This window comes from Rhopilema esculentum, chromosome 10 (genome assembly GCF_057945365.1).
Source record: "Rhopilema esculentum isolate cy_ngs chromosome 10, ASM5794536v1, whole genome shotgun sequence".
Taxonomy (NCBI): domain Eukaryota; kingdom Metazoa; phylum Cnidaria; class Scyphozoa; order Rhizostomeae; family Rhizostomatidae; genus Rhopilema; species Rhopilema esculentum.
Window position 1 is genome coordinate 7,861,376 of NC_142824.1, and position 21,846 is coordinate 7,883,221.

General features: G+C 34.9%; 1 protein-coding gene across 1 annotated transcript in view; it reads right to left on the reverse strand.

Annotated features, from left to right (window-relative positions):
- The window catches only part of LOC135692545 (dipeptidyl peptidase 3), a 22,211-nt gene continuing 365 nt past the window's right edge, over window positions 1-21,846 (reverse strand). Inside the window, exons 2-17 of the mRNA XM_065210713.2 lie at window positions 19,284-19,373; window positions 18,893-19,030; window positions 18,695-18,769; window positions 17,837-17,930; window positions 17,418-17,566; window positions 16,613-16,743; window positions 15,121-15,179; window positions 13,713-13,907; window positions 12,824-12,930; window positions 11,574-11,666; window positions 11,135-11,197; window positions 10,685-10,809; window positions 9,192-9,312; window positions 7,887-8,066; window positions 2,167-2,332; window positions 1-1,362 (exon numbers count right to left, since the gene is read on the reverse strand). Of these exons, the coding sequence (XP_065066785.2) occupies window positions 1,211-1,362; window positions 2,167-2,332; window positions 7,887-8,066; window positions 9,192-9,312; window positions 10,685-10,809; window positions 11,135-11,197; window positions 11,574-11,666; window positions 12,824-12,930; window positions 13,713-13,907; window positions 15,121-15,179; window positions 16,613-16,743; window positions 17,418-17,566; window positions 17,837-17,930; window positions 18,695-18,769; window positions 18,893-19,030; window positions 19,284-19,373 (1,938 nt within the window). The 3' untranslated portion in view covers window positions 1-1,210. The remainder of the gene's footprint in view (window positions 1,363-2,166; window positions 2,333-7,886; window positions 8,067-9,191; window positions 9,313-10,684; window positions 10,810-11,134; window positions 11,198-11,573; window positions 11,667-12,823; window positions 12,931-13,712; window positions 13,908-15,120; window positions 15,180-16,612; window positions 16,744-17,417; window positions 17,567-17,836; window positions 17,931-18,694; window positions 18,770-18,892; window positions 19,031-19,283; window positions 19,374-21,846) is intronic.

A 21,846-nucleotide genomic window follows, 5' to 3' on the forward strand; every position in this document is an offset into this window, starting at 1 on the left:
TGCTCTTCGCATTCCACTTGATAATCAAAACTAGAAAATACGCTTCCAAATTTTTCGAGGAAATTGGAAACAAGGTTTTGCAGTAGGACTGCCGAGGTCTTTTATAATGAAATTAAACCAACTTAACAAAATGTTTAAATAGTAACATTAACTACTCTCTTTGGTGCATCCTGGTGCATCAGATATAGAATACACTCATTTTCTTTATAAGAAACAAAGGTCGATGTTGAGTACTCCAGTTTCTTAATGTTCTGGAAATTTCAATACTCATAGTTTCTTAAGAGTTTCTTAATTATGATGTCATGAATGATGTTATGAAATGTTCGCGACCTTTTTTGCTACGTCAAGAGATTCGCTTCCGTTCCGATGCTGTATTTAGATGTGGGAAGTATGTTTTTATCCCTTGTGTCTTAAGTTCTAGGCCAACAGGGCAATTTTGTTCTTGGATTTTACAAAATTTCGTTGTTCTCAGTTTTATCACGATTTAATCGTTTTTTAATTTTTTTGCTTCGAGCTTTTTGCTTTTAACTTGAGTTTCTTAATTTTTTTCTGACTGTCAAGTACTCTTTACTTATAGCCAGTCTCTTATAAAAAAAATGAGTGCACTCCCATTGAAGCATCAATACAACAACTAGCAATGCTGGGACATAATGGTACTTAAACAAGGAGAGTAGTGGATGATGTGCACAGCTTAATAGTATCTTTACAGCCAAAACGCACTAGTTTCAGGTAAAGTCATTTTGGCAGTAATAACGACACAGGCAGAGACTGGGGGTTCCAGTAGCTCAAAGACTCAGCTTGCTTTAGATGGGGGCAATGCACGTGTGAAATAAAATAGTTCAAAAGTCCTTTAGAGGCCAAAAACATTCACAAGGTAGGCTTAATCAGAAGTATACATCATAGAAGTTACAAAAAGCATACAGCATGTCTCTTAAAATTCTTTGCAGAAGACTGATAATATTTTACTTTCAAATATTTGCCCGAAATGAATCTATTGATTTTTAATACACAGCTATAAGAGGAACAGGACCTCCTGAAATTCAAAAGGAGCATTTATTTGGAGGAAAATGTAATTTGTTAAAGTGTTGTCACACTTATACAACTGAAGGTAGAATGGCTTGATGCCCTAATAGCTTGCTAATGAATGAAAGAACCTTTTTACTGTACGAAGTCGAATACCTTTCTAATGTTCCTTGCAGGGGGTATCCACTCAGCTCTTTGGCTTACTATGGTAGAAGTGGAATGCACTATCTTCACTCCATAGCTGCTCCAGCTGTGAATCGTGGTAAGAAAACCTTGTCACAAAAGATTTAATTATTCCTCCAAAGCTCGAATCAAATTCCTCTAGCTGCACCTTATCACCTGAAATCAAAATAGAAAAATTACTGAATGTGACGTCACTTCATTTTGTCCCTATCAACCTTCTAACTACTAATTTCAATATATTGGGCTAGAATTTATTTGATAGGGTAAAACATTCAGCGATTGGCTAACAATTATCGGGAATATAGGAAAGTTTTGCAGAATCTTACTTTAAGCCAACATGGTACAATAATATTTGTTTCTGCCCCTAAAACTTAAGAGTGAGTATTCGATACAATATCGGTGATCTGATATTGTTTTAAAAAGGCTAATTTGTCTGATATGTGGGGAGCTACGTGTTACTGTGACTTACATTTTTTAACATCCATCTTATTTTTTTGAAATGTGTACCTATGTGAATATAAACATTGGACCAGGGACTAAACATTATAGTTTTCATGCTACAATGGATCTTAGTCTATAATGTCACTACTTTTAACGAGAAGAGAATCTTGCATCAACACCTTACACAGAGTTGCTAAGATGCTAATCGAGCCATTCAAACCCGTGGATTATATAAGAAAATTTCGTCCCGGGATCAGCCTAAAAATCATTGATAGAACAATACGAAGCCATACAGCCGGAAATAATATTGCAAAAGTGTATAGAAGACTCATCCTTTCGATTAACTGACATGTGCCCTGGATAAGCACATGACGCTCAAATGCGATATACATAAGCATCAGGAATGAATTCGATACACAGAACACTGATGCGCGAAACATCGGCTCAGAGCGACATGTATAGTCAATAAGACTTAAAGGCATAAGCATCATTGCAATTTAACTAATAAACATGTCTTACCTTCAATTTTTGTGTGAGCTTGTACGAACATCTTTCTAGGCTGTTTTCTGGCAACGACGATATCCCTGAATTCAAGGAAATTTCCGTGTGCTGTGCTAGCAGACACTTCGGACAAGGAATCGTACAAAGCTTTCCCTTCACTGTAATTGGCCGTCGCTTTGTAGTTCTAAGCAAATAAGAATGAAATATGTTCTTGCACAAAAGACAAAAAAATTGAAACCGTGTCGAGGCTTAATGAAATTTAACCGAGGTTATGATACAAAGTTTAAACGATTAAGGCAGCCATCAAAAGTGGGAAGAATATGAAAACAGGCAGTAGTGACGTAGGAATTTTTACTGAAACGCCATCAGCCATTGACTTCATATAAACTTGATAGAACAGCTGAGCTTAGTTAAGTTATGTTCAGCTTAGTTGAGAACAATTTTGTTCAGTTCAGTTTAGCTTCAAATTCCTCATCATGAAATTTAAATTCAAAGTGGAGAAAGGTCGGGTGTGGAGGGATACCAAAACAAGCAGAATGTCACAAAGAAAGGGGGGATGAAAAATAAACTTAAGTTGATAAATTAATTCTTGTAGATTGCGGCCAAAGCTAGCGATAAAAAATTGCAGAACTTTTAACTGTCATCAAATGAAGCTGTAAGCACCAGACATGTCATTTTCTTGTAACACATTTTTTAAGCTTTTGCGTTTAAACAACCGGGAGCTACGGCATGGTTGCGTTTACGATGTCGTCCTACGTGACCAGATATGTCGGGAAAAAATGAGGGTGAATTTTTCAAGGTTAACTAGGACGAACAAAGGAACAGAAAAATTTACATTGACAAGATCACGAGAATGGACGGATTTGTGAATCCGAGTATTACAATGGCGAAAATATTTTACACAGCAAAGGAACCGAAAAAATTCAAACTAAAAACAAGTGCTCCTTTTTCATAAGCACACTCTACCTTCATTAGCGAGAAGCAATCCTACTGATCACGGCTTTATGATGTTTTTATCTTTGCTTAAATAAATTCCTACCTCGAGTTTCACATCATTTTCAGTGTCAATTAGTAAAGCCTGCAAAACTCACATGAAAACTTTTTGGTAAATATAGATGGAGGAACAACGTAATATTTTAGTTTCAAATTTGATGATTCTAAGCTTTAATGAAGATAGGAGCACTGCGGTTAAAAATTGTTCTCAGCCAGCCTATCATCATCATCATCATCATCATCATCATCATCATCATCATCATCATCATCATCATCATCATCATCATCATCATCATCATCATCATCATCATCACCATCAGTTTATAGGCGGAACACCGCCTCTTTTCCATGTAAGTGTTCACTTAAGCCTCGCAATCATGCGACTCTTTCATAATCCTTTTATGAATAAGGATAATTTGGGATTAAGGTACTTAAAGTTTTCTCTCTAGTCTATGGAGGCGGGTGTCGAATATCAATTCTCTTTGCAATAGTGATGATTATGCGGAAGATGGCTGAGAACAAACTAAATTGGAGCACAGAATCCAATACGAGTTAGGGTGTTAGCATGCTCGTGATGGGATTGTCACCTCACTGGTTCTTCAAGGAATTTAAAAAAGAGGCAGATCACAGATTTTTGTCAAGACGCTTTGTCATTTGAAGCCAACAGTGATATATGTCTTTGCTTTCACTCCCTTACAAGATGGTGACTGTGGCACACAGTCCATTTATTATGGACAATTAATAAAGAAAGTTCTATCCCTGGTTTTTTAAAAGATTTTCTAAAAGCGGATCTGTCTGGGAATTAAGCATCCATTTTTGAGATATTGAAGTTAAATAGGAAATAGCTTGTCAATTTAGAGATGACATTTAGCAACGGATTTGTCAGATTCAATATGAACTTAACAGAAGAGTGAAGTTTAATGACAGGCATTTCAGAATTGAAAATATATTGAAAAAGATCCTTCAAGATAAAGGCTTAGGATATCCATTAAAAGATACAAAAGTATGCGACAGTACGGATTCCTGTCAATTTATGAGATCATGTAAAAGCTTCTTCTAGGATAAATTTCACGATATCGTCTTGTCCTGATTCATTACATTTCTTGTTAAAGAATTTAAACTGAAGCTAAAAAAACGAGACATTCTTGGGTCAAAAATCCGCAGGATGGTGCATATAATCGAATAAATGGCGTGCATTCCAAGAAAACCTGATAAATCAAATCTGGCATCTTCGAACGCCAAAAAAGAATGACATTTCTTATGTTTCAGAACCATTTCGTAAATTGTTTGATCTTTATAAGAAAACTGAGCAGACTATATATTCTATTAATTTCATAGCATACTCTTATGGTTAAGTATCAACGAAGATGTCTATATCATGCTAACATCAGTGTTATCTGGCAAACTGAATGTAAGAAAAATGTAGATTTCGTAAATATATGATCTTTACTTGATGACAACCCCCCCTCCCAAGAAGCGGGAATCCAGAGGCAGACATGTCTGCATTTGAAAATACATTTACGACATCCCGTACTTGTGCTTTGAGGAAAGTCTCGGAAATTCGTATTTTCCCTTACTCGAATCGAATATCATCAGCTAAATGAATATTTGCCCGAAGTTCACTAAAGTCTGGGAAAAATCCATAAATATGTATAAACAATTCCTATTTTTCAACATTTCAACTAGAGTCTATAAATTTTTTGTATTTGCAGGAAATCATTTCATAAAAATTCTAACAATGGATATTCTGAATACAAAAAGTTTATAGACTCTAGTTGAAATGTTGAAAAATAGAAACTCTATATACATATTGATGTAATTTTCCCATCCCAGACTTTTGTGAACTTCGGTTAAAGAGAATCCATTTGATTTGGTCCACGGAATGCTGCCACTAGTTTGGTGCTGGATATGAATTTTTTATAAGGATATCATCAGTAAAATGATCTGTGATTACGTAGATCTCTTGCACTGTATATTTAAAGGCAAATGTGGGTGATTTATCATACGAGAAGCGTTCCGCGCATTAGCAAATAATCTTTGCATAGGTTCAATTTATAATCGCCTGACGGATCTGTTCGTAAGTCAGTGCGTAACCGCACCGTTTTGGTCTCGTTTTGTGCAGTGATAAAACAAAGAACCTGGAATCAAATGAACCGTCGCTGAGAGATGTGACGAAACGATTAACAATACCCACTTGACAGTTTTTCGGTGCTGAAATTAAGAACGTACAAAATGGTTTCTTTTTCGGAGGTACAAAATATCTTTATATCAAGAAACCCATTCTTTGACAATCTATGAGGAGGAAGTTTTCGGTGGGCTGTTAGCAAAGTCTCGGTCGTCGATTTTCTTGTCTAGTAGGATGCTAAAACTTTGCCTCTAGACAAAATACGTCTGCTGACTTTTATCGTTTGAAAGTACATTTTATGCAGATAAAGCTATTTATACTTTAAAATTGATAAAATATGTTGAGAAATAAGCACAGAAAAACTCGCGAGATAAGGATCTACCAGTCAGATACATCCAAAGAGGCTTCACAGGCATTTTGTATTCCTTGTTTTGGTTGTACCTACACATTCAAAACTACGACGGTTCGAGGCTCATAAATAATGGCTGACACATGTCTAACTACCGCAGTCACTGCTAATTTGCGGCCAAACTCACGGTAAACAACTTATTTGATATATTCCTTATAAGCTGTAGGCTCCTTTCTCGGATTTCAAACAGAGCACTGCATTGGCGTTACAAGCAAATTATGGTTTGTAAACCGCTTGGTCTCTGCTACTGGAGGAAGATCAGATTTACAGTAACTAGTATCTTTTCTAACATGGGTTTTTTGTTCAGTTGATTCATTCACCGCTGATTTAATCAACACTGCGCTAAGGCTTCAAGGATTTGATTGATTGCTAGTTGGCTGTAGGAGGCCAAGAATATTTCTGAGCGTGCAAGTATATTACGATGAGTCGGTTAACCCAAGGATACAGCACATCGCATGAAGATGAAATTGCGCCTTCATTCGAAAAGACCATATCAAAGAGAACTCCTGAATAGCAATCGCTTTTAAGCTAATACCAATTAGGGACTAAACAGCACAGCTGTGACTATTGAAGCTTATGATGACATAAAGATGAACCGACCCGATTTGAATGGAAGACGTTGATTATCAATGAACGTTTATACAAACGCAACTATAAGACAAAGTCTGAATATTCAGACAAGTGGAAGAGTAAAGTTATAAGCAAAAAAGAATGCACCAATCAATTGTGAACGTCCAGCTTCCAAAATTATCAATACGCCGAAAAACTAGACTTGGTTTTAGATTTCCTTTTTAGAAAAGTACTTGTTGAATAGCATAGTTATATGGCGATTAAGTTAGCCTAGGCGATAATAAAGAGCAAGTGATATTATTTGGTGCATAAATAGCCACATATGTGTCAAAATGTATTGATTAAGATATTTTAGACAGCAAGAGTTTAGTATATTCAGCTACGGTACTGAAGGCTGACGGCTGACTTAACCCTGGATGTAATTCACCTTTAGTACACGCAGAAAATTAGTTCCTTTAGACTGACTGGGCAACCGTGATTAAACTGCAATTATAATGAAAAGGAAAGCCAGGCAAGGCTAAAGACAGAAAGAAATACATGGCCACCCGATCTCAGCAAGTATTGCTTTACGGGGAGTGTCTACTTAAGCCGGCCTTGCCTACAGCACAGCACAAATGGTAAAAAGATTCAGTTAAACATATTTCAAAAAGCATTATAAGTAACAGATATAAATAAAGTTGCCTGAAATTTATCACTCAGCCAGAACGTGTATTGCAAGAGATATGAGTACTACGGATATCAAAGTAGATAAAAAATTCAGTAGGAAAATCCTAAGACGTTTAGCGGTTTTACCTGTACCATTAAAATTGATAATCACAGATTAAACATTGTTAGAGAAGGGAATGAACAAATACTTCAGCGATGTTTGGAACTAATTAAGTCTGTTAACGCTGCTATAATTCGTTGTCAGAATTTATGTACAGCTGTAGAAACAGTTGCTTTAATCAGCATGTCCAAACCAGTGGGCTAGTTCCTTTAATTCAGACTTTATGTCACTGCCTAAGAAGTATTCTTACTGGAAACAGGATCAAAATATGATGGGCGGGGGTAATTGTGAGGAATTCAGAAAATGAAGAAAGTATCCTAAGGACCAAATCATGTTAGAGAGCATATTGAAATAAACTTCCTAGAGAGGAGAACCCAACCCCGGATAGCTATTGCTGGTGTTTTTTGACAAATCTGGCAACAGTTAATTCAAATTTAACAGATCAATAGCAGCAAGAGATTTTTGGATTAATATCAGTGTAGTTTACGATCCATTTATGGGCAGTACCTGTCAAAAGTAGACTTGGGTGAAAGGGTGGCAATTCACCTCCACGGCTGCCTTCAACCTCCCTACTGTTGCCAGTGAGTTCCCATTGTCTTTATAATGGAAGGGAACCAGCTTTCGAATGATGGGCCGAGCCTGGGCTCGAGTCATCATCCGTGAGCACTGCAGCCAAGCTTTCTATCAACTTACGCATTTCGCATTACAATATCGCAACTATAAAACTTTCGTGACCATGCACAGACTTTTTTTAAGCCAACCTTAAAGGCCGAAGGTAAATTATATCCAGGGCCACAGCTAAATACTCACGAAACATGCAGGTGAATCGCTGTAGAATTTAGAGGCATTGCAAGGTTATTAAAAAATAATGTTACCTGCAGTTGTCTTAAGAAGTCTCCAATGACTTGCTTTCCCACTGTCTCGATTTTCGTCCGGTCCATTGTTACCATTAAATCTGGCTTCCCATCATCACCAGTTAATTTCTTTATGCTTACAAAGCCATCGCCAGCTTTGAGAAGCACTTGCAGGATGACAAAACGGGCTTGCATATGGGCCTAAAAGTTTATGTTAAAATACAACAGTAATAGAGATTTCAATAATGTTGAAAATTAAAGACAACATTTCTGCTGCAAACTACCGTACTTCAGTAATTTTGCAGTACATAGAGAGTTGTTTTGATGCAAAGAAAAGAGCAAAAAATGTTTCTTTTATTTTGACTTCGCACCCAGAACAATACCTTACTTGCATTTTGACGGTAGGAAGGGAGTCGAGGCCATCACATCTTCCGTGTACAACTTGAACAACAGAATTTTACAGTGTTGGCAAGATAAGAATATTGAAAAATTGAAGTAAAAATATAAAGCAGAGTAAAAATAAAAAGTCGGAAAGAATGAATAAGATAAAAAGTAACTGAAAAAACACGATTAGTAAAGGAGGGAAGCTAAATGTAATTATTTTCTTATCCCAAAGTACTGAAAAATTTAGGTCCTTGCTAAAACCTCATAAATGGGCTGAACCATAATGGAGCCGGCAACAATAAACAAACGAAAAAACAGAAATACATGATTCAAAATAATTCTTTGCGATTGTTGGAGGTTGGAAAGGCACTTAGTATACTATGTAATCAGCATTGTGAGAACGAGGCAAGCTGATTTGCTGCCAGTATATTGAACAAAATTTATCTATCTTAAGTGGATACCAATTATTGTTCATTTATACAAGCAATTGAGTGGTGCTGTCAGGGCATTCAGTTCAAGCTTGAAACTAGCCTTAGTTTAATTTATAAAGTTTTAGCACGTGTAAATATGCCAAACGTTTAGCTGTCATCAACAAAAGGAGCTAAGTGTCAGGAGTTGCCTTTGTTCTGATATCTGCTGTCATCTGTCAATAAGCAAGCAATGTCGTCAGATTGATTCAAAACCTACATAGATAACCTTTTCAAGACAAAATATTGTGGGAGTTATAATACAAACAACAAACTTTGGACGAAGTAATTATCTTCCTTCTGTTATTACATTTTGATGTGTTTATTTAATCTAAATATCTGCTATCTAAATGATGCTATTCTTGCTTGTCCACCAATCAAATTCTAGTGTAGCTGATAAAACATAAACTTTATTCTCTCGCACTGAATGTAAAACACACATCAAGATAAAGATCTTTAAAAAGCATCGAAATACCTGCTTCCATGTTTGAGTGGACGGCGAGTAGTATTCTAGGCCAAGGACACCAGCACGAGCCATGTTCAACCAGTTGATATACATGATGTCATCAGCTCTTTGTCCCTCATGACCAAATATACTAAAAAGTGAATAATTGCGCTCAGCTAGTTTTATGAATCTTATAACCACCGAATGGAGAACCATTCATAATTTTATGATAAAGGAGATAAGGTAACTCTGAAGACCTCTCCAAAACAGCTCGACGAATCGCCCCTTAGTCGAGAAGGGAGGGGAGGGGGCTTATCTAGCAGCAGGCAAAAGTATTACCAGAACTAATTTTCATCTTTTACATGAGGAAGGTCAGTAGGCTCAAAAGGCTTATTGGGGGGGGGGGGGGTTAAGCTTAATCGAGGGCTTATTCGAGTACATGTTCATTACAAAATCTAATTTAGAATGATTCTCTTTCTTCCAAGGCTAACATGTGCAATTTAACTAATAACATTGTTCCATTTATAAGAATATTGGCCAGTATCTACAAGCATGGTCATTTGGCGAAATTTTGATTTGTAGTACTTCATTTATATCAAAAAAATATAAATTTCTTGCTCGCATAATGTATCCAGTTCAAAAAACGAAACATATATAACCATTATATAAAATTCAAAATATGTATAGTCATAGACATCTAACATCTAGGAAATAAGATGTAGAAAATGAACTTGTTGAAGAGATTACATGATACCGGAATTAAGATTTTTTGGAAAGGAAAATTGTTGATTAAGACAGGAAAGGCAGTACAAAAGGAGAAAGATTGTTCATCGTTATCCGAGGAAATATAGAAGGATAAGAGCACAAAATTGGGGATAAATAGCTGTAGGAAAATCATAATCAGGCATCGATATGAAAAGTAAAATTAACAAAATGCCGTACAAAATACACAGAAAACAATTTCTAACTCGTGATAATAGTGTTTAAAATTAGAAGCATAGAAAGCTTAAAATCACAGAAACGTAAAGACATTTTGCCCGAGAATTTGATTTTTAGGCCTTCTCAATAAGTAGCAATGCCGATTTATTCTGTGGGAAATGATCTCAAACAAATGCTGCCCAATCTACAAAAAACATTAAAAAGAAGTTTCGAACGAATGTAAAAAGAATGAGAATGGGGTACATAAGAATCGTCGGCACCTTGGCAGGGATGTGAGAAAATTTAGACTTGATATACAGTAAAGAAGCATAAAGCAAACTTCTAAATTAAATAGCTTATTGTTAAGTGATCATCGTTGAAAATAGGCAGTCAAAAAATGACGAGAAATTGTTTTTAGTGAACAAATTATCACAAATATTCTGAAAGTAATACCGTTTATTCGTTTATCAAGGATAGTCTGCGCAAACAATTTCAAAAAATGGCTTCCTATAACCATGAAACAACGAAATGCAAACCATTTCTGACATTCTTAGACCTAAATATACACGGAAATAACTGAATTTCAGTACCCATAAACAACTTACCGTAGGATATCTTTCTCAATGCAAAGATATAAACCAACACACTCAGCACGGCATTCTTCATATGTTGAGCTGATGGTTGAGAAAATCGAATCCCATGTCTCGCCAGGCTTGTACCAACTTTTTATCTAGAACAGATCGTTTTTGAGTCCAGTAATTTCAAATTTTGAAAGCTGGTGAGAAGAAGACGGTTTAAGGTGTTGGAATAAATTTCACGCTTGATACGATCATCCATATGCTACTTTTAGATTGTATGCACACCAAAGCTCCTCGTATACATATAAATACAAAACCAAAAATAAGCACGAAATACTAAACATAGAAATAATATAATAAAAAATTCATTATCATAATAGAAAACGACAAATAACCGTTATTGAGCTAACAAATTTTTTTTCATACATGTTTCATTTAAGGCGTTGCTAACTTTACTAGCATTTTGCATTGACAAACCTTGTCACCAGTGAGCATATCGGAGACTTTGTCTACATCATAGTTCAATGTTCCGTCTTTGTTCTGAAATACACATACAAATACAATGAAACGAGAAAATGCATTGGGGGTAAATTTAGTACAGCGTTTATGAACTTATGGATGCAGAAGCGGCAGTTGAGTTAATGGCTAAGAACAAAGAATACTTGGATACTTGGTCTTTCTTAGTTGTAGATTGTTACGTCACCTGATGAAAATCAGTTTCTATTATGATAAGGTTCTACTTTACCAGAAGTAGCTGGGTTATATATCCACTAATTCTATTATTTCGCCATATGCACAATTACTAGAGAAGTCAAAAGTTGTCTTTCTGTTCCTTATTTAAACTATCCGTCTTGATCATTCAAGAATGCCTAAGGCTGTTAGCAATACTCAGAAAAGAAAAGTGAAGACGGCTAACCTCGCAAAGTAGTTTTCCGCTTCCATGTCCAAGTAGTTCATGCAGGCCAACTTGAACTTCGAATGATGGCCCTCTTAGATCACAATAGAGCTCCTACGGTATAAAACACCTGTCAAAATCGGTGTCAATCTTCAATACTATTTTTGTTTTAAAATAAACAGCTTTTCAACAGCTTGCGTTCAAGAATTTATGGAAAAAATACCAATCAATACTTGGAGACAATACCAATTGGGCTAACTGAAAAAGCAAAGGAATGGCAAGAAAGCATGCCAGTAGAAATTTTGTTACCACTATGAGCTTTGCAAACAATTTTGCTCAAATCGTACTCTCAGCGAGGAAAAGCAAGAGTCCTGGGTACAGCACCGTAGGAAGGATAGAATTATTGAGGGGCAACTGTGTTTGAGACAACAGAAAACGGCTTATTGGAAGCAAAGGATTTTTATAATTTTTGAGGGCTCCTTCTCCCCACCAACAACAAAAGAAGCTACAGTCCTGCCGGGGTAACAGCGAGGCGCATACCATACCACACATCCGTGAGAATGCTTTATGTTTTTTTGTATCAGATTTTGTCATCTGACTTTATTGGGGAAAGAATCTAAATATTCAGAAGAGGTTTGAGAAGGAAGAACAAAAAAATGATACCAGGGAATTTCAAAGCGCAAAGACACGAGCAGAAGAGTCTTTGCATGTCACCAAGAACAAATCAGAATGATTTTGTTGAATGTATCGCTGACTACGAAGAAATACATTCATTTCATATAAAATACAAGCTGATTTCCGTCCCAAAACACCAAAACCGTACCGCGAACTCTTGTAACAAAGAGTCTGAAAATATCCTGGCAAATGTTTCGGTGCTTTTTAAAATAAAGTTTGTATGCTTTAGCACTAAAAACGAAAGAATGGCAATGACACGCATTCATTTGTTAGCCTTTTGATTATGATGATGATAATGGTGATGACATTTGGCTGATTTTAATCCACCGTAAATAGATATGAAAACTTTATATTTTAATTGACTAGGCAGTATAAAAGCTCGTTCCAATTACAAAGTCTGACAAATTGCCTTTATAATATGGAGTTGAAGATAATAACAGAAATGCATAATAACCAAGTTGGTTTTGGATTTTATTGTATTGACTTATCAAACTGATTGCTTTTCAAGCGAATGGGAAAAACCGTAATACGGAATTAAGTCATAATAAATATGAATTAAAATCGATCGATGACTATGTGCAAATAAATTGGTTTACCTTTTCATTCTCCTCTAAAAATGTAATGTTCTTGTCTTTATTGTAGCTACTCAGCACATTACCAAGGGAGACATTTTTGAACCCATCAACTTGTCGGATATCGTCATCTGTAGGAAAGTGAGTTGCCATCAAGGGTTAACGAAACAAAAGGTCTATTTTGAGTTTGTTATCGGTGCTTAACGTGTTGGGACAGAAGCAGAAAAACAAGCTCAAGGGTTCTGAATAAACCAATGAGAATTCTGTTTCTTTAGCGATACGAAAACATATCTTTTATACTTAAGGTATATGTGCAAAAAGTTCATAGAAATCAGTGAAGGATGCATAGACGAACTGGGGAAAAATTTATAAGAGACAGTAAGCTTTAAAATGTGCATATACTATGAAAATTGCTTTATCATTATGTGAGAGGCACCCCACTGGTTTGAAAAAAATGTTTACTAACTAAATTAACATTAGATTACATTAAATTTAAAAACATGGTTAGCTATTTCAGACAGAGCTTAGATATTTTATTTAAAAGAATCACAGAAAGACGGTATTTGAATTGTAGACATGAAGCATGTCGATTGGTCCAGTAGCTTGTGACATGGTGCTGCAATCAAGTCACGGAGATGAATTGAAAGTGAATTGAACTAAAAGAGACATCACGCAAAATTGTCGAGCTCACGATATATCAACATTAACTAGGCAAGAAAAAGGAAGCCATCAAACAAAAAATACCAGGGGAAACAACATGAGCGGTTACAAAGGAATATCTTTATTCAGTTTCTAAGTATGGTGCTGACTCTTCCATTGCTGTTTCCTTTTTTTGAATTCCTCAGAATTTTCTAACGGATAAAAATACCTATAAGCATACTTAACAGGCCGACAAAAAGAGCAACAAACTTACAGTTTGGTATATTGATGCCAGCAGGTATGCCACTACCAGCAAAGGAAAGAACGTCTAACGATGTGAAGTCTGGTCGAAGGTAATGGTCTTTCTCGAACTCACGATCCCAGGGCAATAACTTCAAGAGTCCTTCTGCTTTTTCGACCAGGGTTCCAAATTTGGCACTCATTTCCTTGTTCACCATTGCAACAAAACCTGGAATGAGACCATAGCTTAGATAAGAGACATGTACCGATTAAAGTCAACTTTCAAATAGCATTTCTGATAACTGATAATCGTATATAAATTGTTTGCCTGAAAACCTATAAACCGTTTTCAGCAAAAAATTGGGAAACATGTTCACTGTTGGAATTATTTGCAATAATTAATTTGGGACATGGTAGAAATAAGTTTACACCGCGATATATAGAAAACACCGAAAATGTTGGAGATGAATCGTTCGCCATGTGGGCACAAATAATTTATGGCAAAAGGTCACTCCTTTTGACATCCAAATAAATGCCAAAAAATTTGTCAGGCAATTTTCAAAACCTCTGTTGCAACGAAATACTCCGTTAAGTCCTTCAAGGCCCACATTATAATCAGCTGTTGTTCTGGAAAACGGTAATTTAATTGTCTACTTTTGCCAGTTTGAACTTCAACTGACATGGGACCAATGACCGAGCCTTAAATTTTAACTGTCGGCTTTGGATTTTTTTTATAATTCATCAGGCAGGCATATCCTTTAGTTTAATGAAACGTCGGCCTTGTAGTTTGCATAAATTCAATTCAATTCAATTTCATTGACAAATATACCTAAATACATTACAGTACAGAATAAAATTTATTAACATAACATTACAACATAGAACTTAAACATAGAACATTACAAGACATTATGTATTTAAATATATTTGTCTAAGGAGGAGCTCTCTAATAGATGAACTAATCGAGAGAGGGCCCCCCTCCATAAAGCTTGAAAAGATCATGAAAGATTCCGACGAGGGCATGTGGAAGTAAATATTATATAATATTGAATAGATAACTGGCATTTTACTTGACAGGGTGGATGGTGGTTTGCAGTGGCAGAAACAAATAACCTTTTAACCTCGTTATGCCAAAAATGTTTCATAATAAACCCCCTGATTGATAAATACTAGTGTACTCTTTAATGTTTATAACTCTTGAGATAATTAATTAACGTGCATCCTGTTATACATAAATTAAAAAAACCTTTACCTCTCCGTTTTTTCTATATTCTTGCATTTGATAAATATATTATGTTACATTGAATAATTGCAGTCTTTAATTGAAATTTGTGTATTTTCAAGAAGCTAAGAGTAATGTAGAACTTCTTCTGCTACAAAATAGAATTTTTTGCTTTTTCAGAGAAATGTGAGCCATGCACCCCGTAAAAAGATAAACTCACCTTCAAATTCGCCACGGACACCATAAGGATCTCTGTATGATTCGATAAACCCAATATAGCTGTTAGAAAAATTCAGGAGCACATTTTAGAAGAGTAAGATAACAAGATGTTTTGCATCATTTAAATGCCTATCAAAAATTCAAAACATTGTAATCAACATTTGCACTTTTGGATTGAAATTCCTACAGAGTTCTTTGCAATATAGTGTGACGTCAAAAACTATTTTTAGAACTTTTGGAGTTTGACCACATATCATAAAAGAACGCCACAAAATACTTCTAAATATGCAAAGTCAGCTAGATGTGTCAAAAATAGGATGAGATATGGCCAGTGAAAGGTTAGAAGTTCGCTAACGGATTACTGTTATTTTGGCTCTGTTAAAAAAGATGGGCTTGATAGGGAAAGAGCCTGTGTTTATGCGACCATACTTTGTCAATTTGTAACACATTTAGATGATTTTGCATATTTAGAATTATTTTATGATGCTCTTTCAGGTTATTCTTTCAGGAATCCAAATTCAAAATTTCTAAAACAGATTATTGTGACGTCATCACTTAAGAACATTTATAAATTATCTAAAATCCGAACAGCGTACATATCTCATGGGTAGATCTAGAGTAGGAGAAGATTTGGTCAAAATAGATATCAATAGCATTTCTAAGAGCATTATATATTCTCTGAAACAATGTTTATCAACAAGCTTCAATATTTTACAATTTAATCCTATGGAATTGCAATGAAAATAGGCACCTCTTCAATAAATGTTTTAATGTGCAGATAGGTTGAACATTGCTAACTTAAAATAACTTAAAGAGGTAAAGATATATAGAGGAAAAACAAATAGCTTTGTAAAATGTGAACAATTTTTTGTTGGTACAAAATTTGAAAATAGCTTTGAAAATATATTTTCCCATAGGCAGGCAGTACCGGTCATGTGCTTGTGTTTTTCTGATTGGCCTATTTTTATCCACAACTGGATATATATTTTCCATCTTTGACAATGTAAACTTAAGGGCTTCAAAATTAGAAACAAACTCCAGGAAATAACATCCAAACAATATAAGAAAAACTTCAGTTTAAGTCAGTAGACAGTGAAACAGAGACAGTGAAAAATCATTAAACACCATTATCATAAACCCATATATGCCTTTCCAGTAACTTTCTGTCAAAATTCCTCAGGTTTATGTAGCACCTGAGTTCTTGTGAGGTTCCTTACTGAAAAACGTATACTAAAATCTTTGCTTTCTGATGAGTGTAAAATCATATATAACTTGCTTTGGGCCTAGCATAGTAATTCATCTAAATGGTTTGCACTAGTATTTTCTATTGAAGCCTAATTTTTCTTTTACTTATTGAAATGATCAACCAAAAGAGCACCCAAAATACACACTTGATATGTCTTTATTCATCAATGGTAAAAAATCTACATTAACTGCACCTAACAATACTGTCAAATAAAACATAATCTGCAACAAAATCAAAACACACATACCTTTCAATGACTGGTCCTTTATCCTTGATCCAATACCTTGACCCATCCTTGTGGGCATCAATTGATCCCGTGGTGAAAGAATGAATGTAGTGATCCAGCATTGATTTCTCATTCTCGTTTGCAGCATATTTCTAGAAGCAGCAACATAAATTCTGATTTTTATGGTCTTGATGTACGGAATAAAATTATTTTTTTTGAATTTTCTTACAAGTTATATTATACAGTTGCCCACAAGGGTTACCGCAAATATTCATGATACCCACAGCAAGCATTCTTTTTCAGATAAACTTTCTCTCACATTCATGGCAAACATTCCCTCACATACACGGTACTATAGCTTCAAATATTCACGTCACACTTTGTTTCATATTCAAGGCAAACATTCTCTCACATGCGTGGCAAACATTGTTTCAAATATTCACAGCAAACATTCTCTCACATTCACGGCACACATTCTCTTACACTCATGGCACACTTTCTGTCACATTCACGGCACATTTTGTTGGATATTCCCTGCCTTGTGCTCTGCTCCTCCGAGCTATGTTGGGCCAGGGCCGTTGCTCTCATGGAAATGGTACCCTTCATGTCAAATACCCTAAAGTTCAATAATTTTTTGTTTTTTGCAACTATCAATATATTGATCTAAAACTAAACTAAAAAACATTTACAATGAAAATATCCAGATCACTGTGATGTCTTATATGGCTTTGCTTGTCTATGTCATGTACTAAAAAAGAGTTCTTGTTTACAGAGCCTAATGCATTTGAAAACTGTATTTTGGTCTTTTGATAATGTTTCTACCTACCTTTGCATTTTCAAGGTTTTTCACAACCCTGCCTAGCAGTGGTGAATAATCCCCTCTTGTTATTTTCAAAGTTGCATCTTTTAATTGATAGCTGCCTAGCTTCTCTGCTACAGTGTCTTTGAAGTTGTTTTTGCAAGTCACTGCACTTCCTGATGGAAATGATTACTTAGATTGAAAATTTAACTGTTTTGTGTTTCATGCTTACCATGCCATTTCAAAACTTTTTAGTGAAAAAGGCTTATTTAAATCTTCAAAAGTGATAACAGGATTTAATCCTACCAGTTATAATCTTCTTGGAAATAGTTTTGCATCAGTTTAATTCCTTGACTGCAAGTATGTATCAGAAACTTTTTAAAAATGAAATAAACAGATTAAGTAGGAAATGCAAGCATTGAGCAAAATACCACTCAGCCACTTACCTGATTTTGAAACTGATGCAAGACGCAGCTCATAAGTAACTTTGTTGTCCTTCCCAATGGTTTTAAATAGTCTTGTATTATATGGGCATATTTCCTAGATAAAATACAGATTTTTAAATCAATAACATATACAAAAAATGCTTAGCTTAATGATATTGGATAGGGGATTGGGAAAGGCAAAAAAAGAAACTAGAACACAGATAGTTCAATGTTTGTGCTAAAATGTCAAGATAACAAGGGTAAGCATATCCACTGTTATTGCAAAGGCCTTAATTACAAATGCTTGAGCTTTTGAGATTAAATGTTTAGGTCTTATAATTTTTCATATTCTTTGAAGATGACCTAGGCCTTTTGTTCACTATCAAATTTATTGTCAAATTGTTTTACTAGATGAATGCCAGCGTAACAACGAATGAATTTATCAAGAAGGAACTTTGGCTAAACAAATCTTGGTTGGTCAAAACAAACAACTGTGAAAGCTTTTTAAGGAAGTGGCTTTACAATTTATGTCGCAAAATCAAGAAGTTATAAGACTAAAACGCAGTTGCCATTTCCATGTTTGGAATGGTTGCTTTGGTTCAGATTCTGTTTGCTACAGCTTTTTTAGTTACTTTGAAGATTGTGGCAAACAGTTTCCTTGAATCTGGTTCTTATGGCATTCCACAATGCAAAGAGGAAGCCCAAGAGAGATGTCTGAATAACAGGAGAAAAATTTTAACCACTATCTGAGAAAACATTAACTTTGTCAAAAACATTGCTCGCATATTATTATAAGGTGATAAGGTCAAAAAGACAGTCATATTCAAAATACTACATATCATCAAAATTCAAATGAAGAAACAATTCAATAACTCTTACCTTCTCATTCATGAAGTCTCCAACAATTTTTAAATCACTCCTGGTACAATTACTAGAATAATATGTGGAAATTCCCTAAACAAGAAAAAAAAGAAATGTCTAATGATCTCCAGTCATATCCAACAGAGAATACTGTAATAAAATAACTGCAAAGATTTGAAAGTTATTATTCCCAAAGAATAAATAAAGGAAGCGCACCTTTTCCTCCAAGCCAAGCTCTTGAAATTGTGGTTCTACATTATAAATGGCTTTATTGCACTCTCCCCACAAAGGCTCTATTAAAACTGAATGATTCTTAAAGGCTTCACTTTCCCAAATGATTGTCTTTAGTTTTTCCTAGAAATGAAGATGTGGAAAATTAGTCAAAACATTATTTAATGAATGAGTGTACAATTTATTTAATTCTAAAGAAAGGATTGCTTTGGAAATTTACTTATCATATTCATACAAGCATGGAGAGATCAACTCAACTGTTTTTTCTTCCTATTTAAGCCATATTATCTCCTAACACATCAACTTATAAATATTTGTCCAGATTTTAATTTAATGTTTTTAAACAAATTAATTTATCTTTAAAAACACAAAGTACCTTTGATATGGCAGGTATGATCTTTGTATCTCCAAATGATTTGTAATTCCCCATGTTTGAATACACTCCAGCAGCATAAGCCAGTAATGCCTGAAAAATCATAACCAAGATTATACGTTATTGAGAAATTAACTTGTAATACTTTGAAAGCACTGACAGAAAGCTGCAGACATGCATTGAGCAGGCCTCTCCGGGGGGAAAAACAACGCAGGCTATTATAGAAAGCCCTTCCCAGTTTGGCTGTGTGGGCTATTTAGCACTTGCAGAACTGTTGTTAATTTTTTCATATTTGAGTATTTACAAAGGCAAAAATACATTACCTTGTCAATTCCTTAAACATTTTTCACCTTAAGAAGACAAATATTGTATCAACACTTCTTAAAATGAGACAAAAGAGGAAAATAACTTTTTTGGAATATAGCAAAGTTTTGTTAGGTTTTGCCGGTAAAATGTGGCTTTTTTGGGAATGCATAGTTTTGATGTTGTGACTTGAACATAAATTGTTTGGTATTTGACAGCATGTTGCAACATTTCTTACTTTAATTATTCAAAGCATTAATCTTGCTATATGTTGTTCCTTTCGTGTGAACACATTTCTTATTCCATTGCAAGTTTTAGCAAATAATACAATATTTTCTTAATATGTGATAAACATATAGACGTGTAAGACCCCATTTCTCTTTATTTACTAACACCCTGGTATTCAGCAGTAAGTTGGGAAACATTGGGAAGCTAAACTCCGCATATTAAATCAGAACATTGGTCTGAAAAACTGGGGGCGGAAAAAGTCCTCGCTAAGGCAAACATAAGTTGGGAAGAACAAAAGTAACGAAACTCTGCACAACTGCAAAGCAATGTACAGAGTTAACCTTTTTTGATATTGAGACATTTGAATAATGAGATATTAGTAAAAATTTTAAAATAAATACATTTAAGCATATTGTTCTGGACTGATCTTAACCATTTGTAAAAATGTTCAAAATTTTGAGGTTGATTGTTTTAGAAAATACATCTGGGACAATATTCCAGTGAACACACCCTCAGAGGAATTTATGGACTGGAAACTTTTGTTTACTAAACAGGATGTTTACTAGCAAAAAAACAATGGATTGTTAACTGGGGAAAATATAGTATGCAAAACTTAACTCAGAATGGAGCAACAACACCAGACTTTCGTTGGAAAGGCATGCGGTCGCACGCGCATGCCCTGGCGCACGCCTACTGCTTTCGAGGGGTGCAAAATATCACACGCCTTCTTTTATTCTGGAAATTTTCTATCAAAGATTGGATTTGTTGGTCTTTGAGATGGGTTTAAATGTAAATCTGTCCTTGGTACTATTACTTCATGCCACTTCAAAAAAGGCTTAACACCTTGTCAGGATTGCGAATTGAATAAAAGATTTGAAATCATCATAGGACTAACCTACAGCGGAATCCTGATAATATGAAACCCGGCTATAACTAATTTTCTGGTATAACAATAATATGTCTGGCCCCTTGGATTCCACCGAACCCCTTACAAATTTTCTCGGTATAACGAATCCCGTATATAACAAACTCTTGTTATTTCGAACCGAATTGTATGTCCTTTCACAATGACTTTTATCTATATGACGAACTTTTCTTTAAATTTTCACTAATTAAATTTTCTCCGTTATTTTGGCCTACTTTTTCCCCAGTGTATATTTATTACTTTTTCTTGGGGGAATAATTATTTTCATCTGCAAAACAGACATTGACAAACATGCACCTTTTATGATGCAAAAAATGGAAACGAGATTTGTGTTTACACCTTTTCAAGGCTTTATGGCATTTCAGTGAACAAATCCAAATACAGAATATTATAACAGACATTTTTGTCTCCGAATTTTATAAGGAACATAAAGTGTTGTGAACAAGATTTTCATTTTCAATTGGTAATTTAGCAAAAGTAGCAGATTTGCCAATTATGCGAGAAAAAGTAGCAGATTTGCGGATTTTGCTACCCCCATAGAAACTTGCTCAAGTCTTCAGAAATAACACTTTTTTTTGTTAAAATGTAAATAGTGATGCTAAGGATTCAGCAAAATAAATTTCATCAAAATTATTGGTGTCATCATTGTCGTGTTGGCAATTTCTGCATAGATCTATTATGATAAACATAGATTTTTGCAAAAAATTTAACACGCCATCACACACCTGCATGTTGTCAGCCGTGCGGTGGTTAGCACACCTGCTATATTTTTCCCATGAGAGCCTGAACACATTTTTACAAAAAGCCTCAATTCATTTAGGGTATACCAACCACTACCACTTCACTATAAATAGCCACAGCATGAAGCTAGCTTGATTAGAAAATTAGAAAAGTCAAAACTTTAAAGTCTTAAAAGAAAGTTTAGCATGGAATATTGCAGAAAATTGGAGGTTTAACAAGTTACCTTTCGACTTTAGCAAACTTTTGCATGTTTGAAAGATGTGTGTATGTAAGATGGGATTTTAAATTAAAATGAACTTGTCAGTCAAGGTTTGCTTAGTTTTTTCCGTAGATATGATAATGGCATATATACATGACACTTTCTAATTA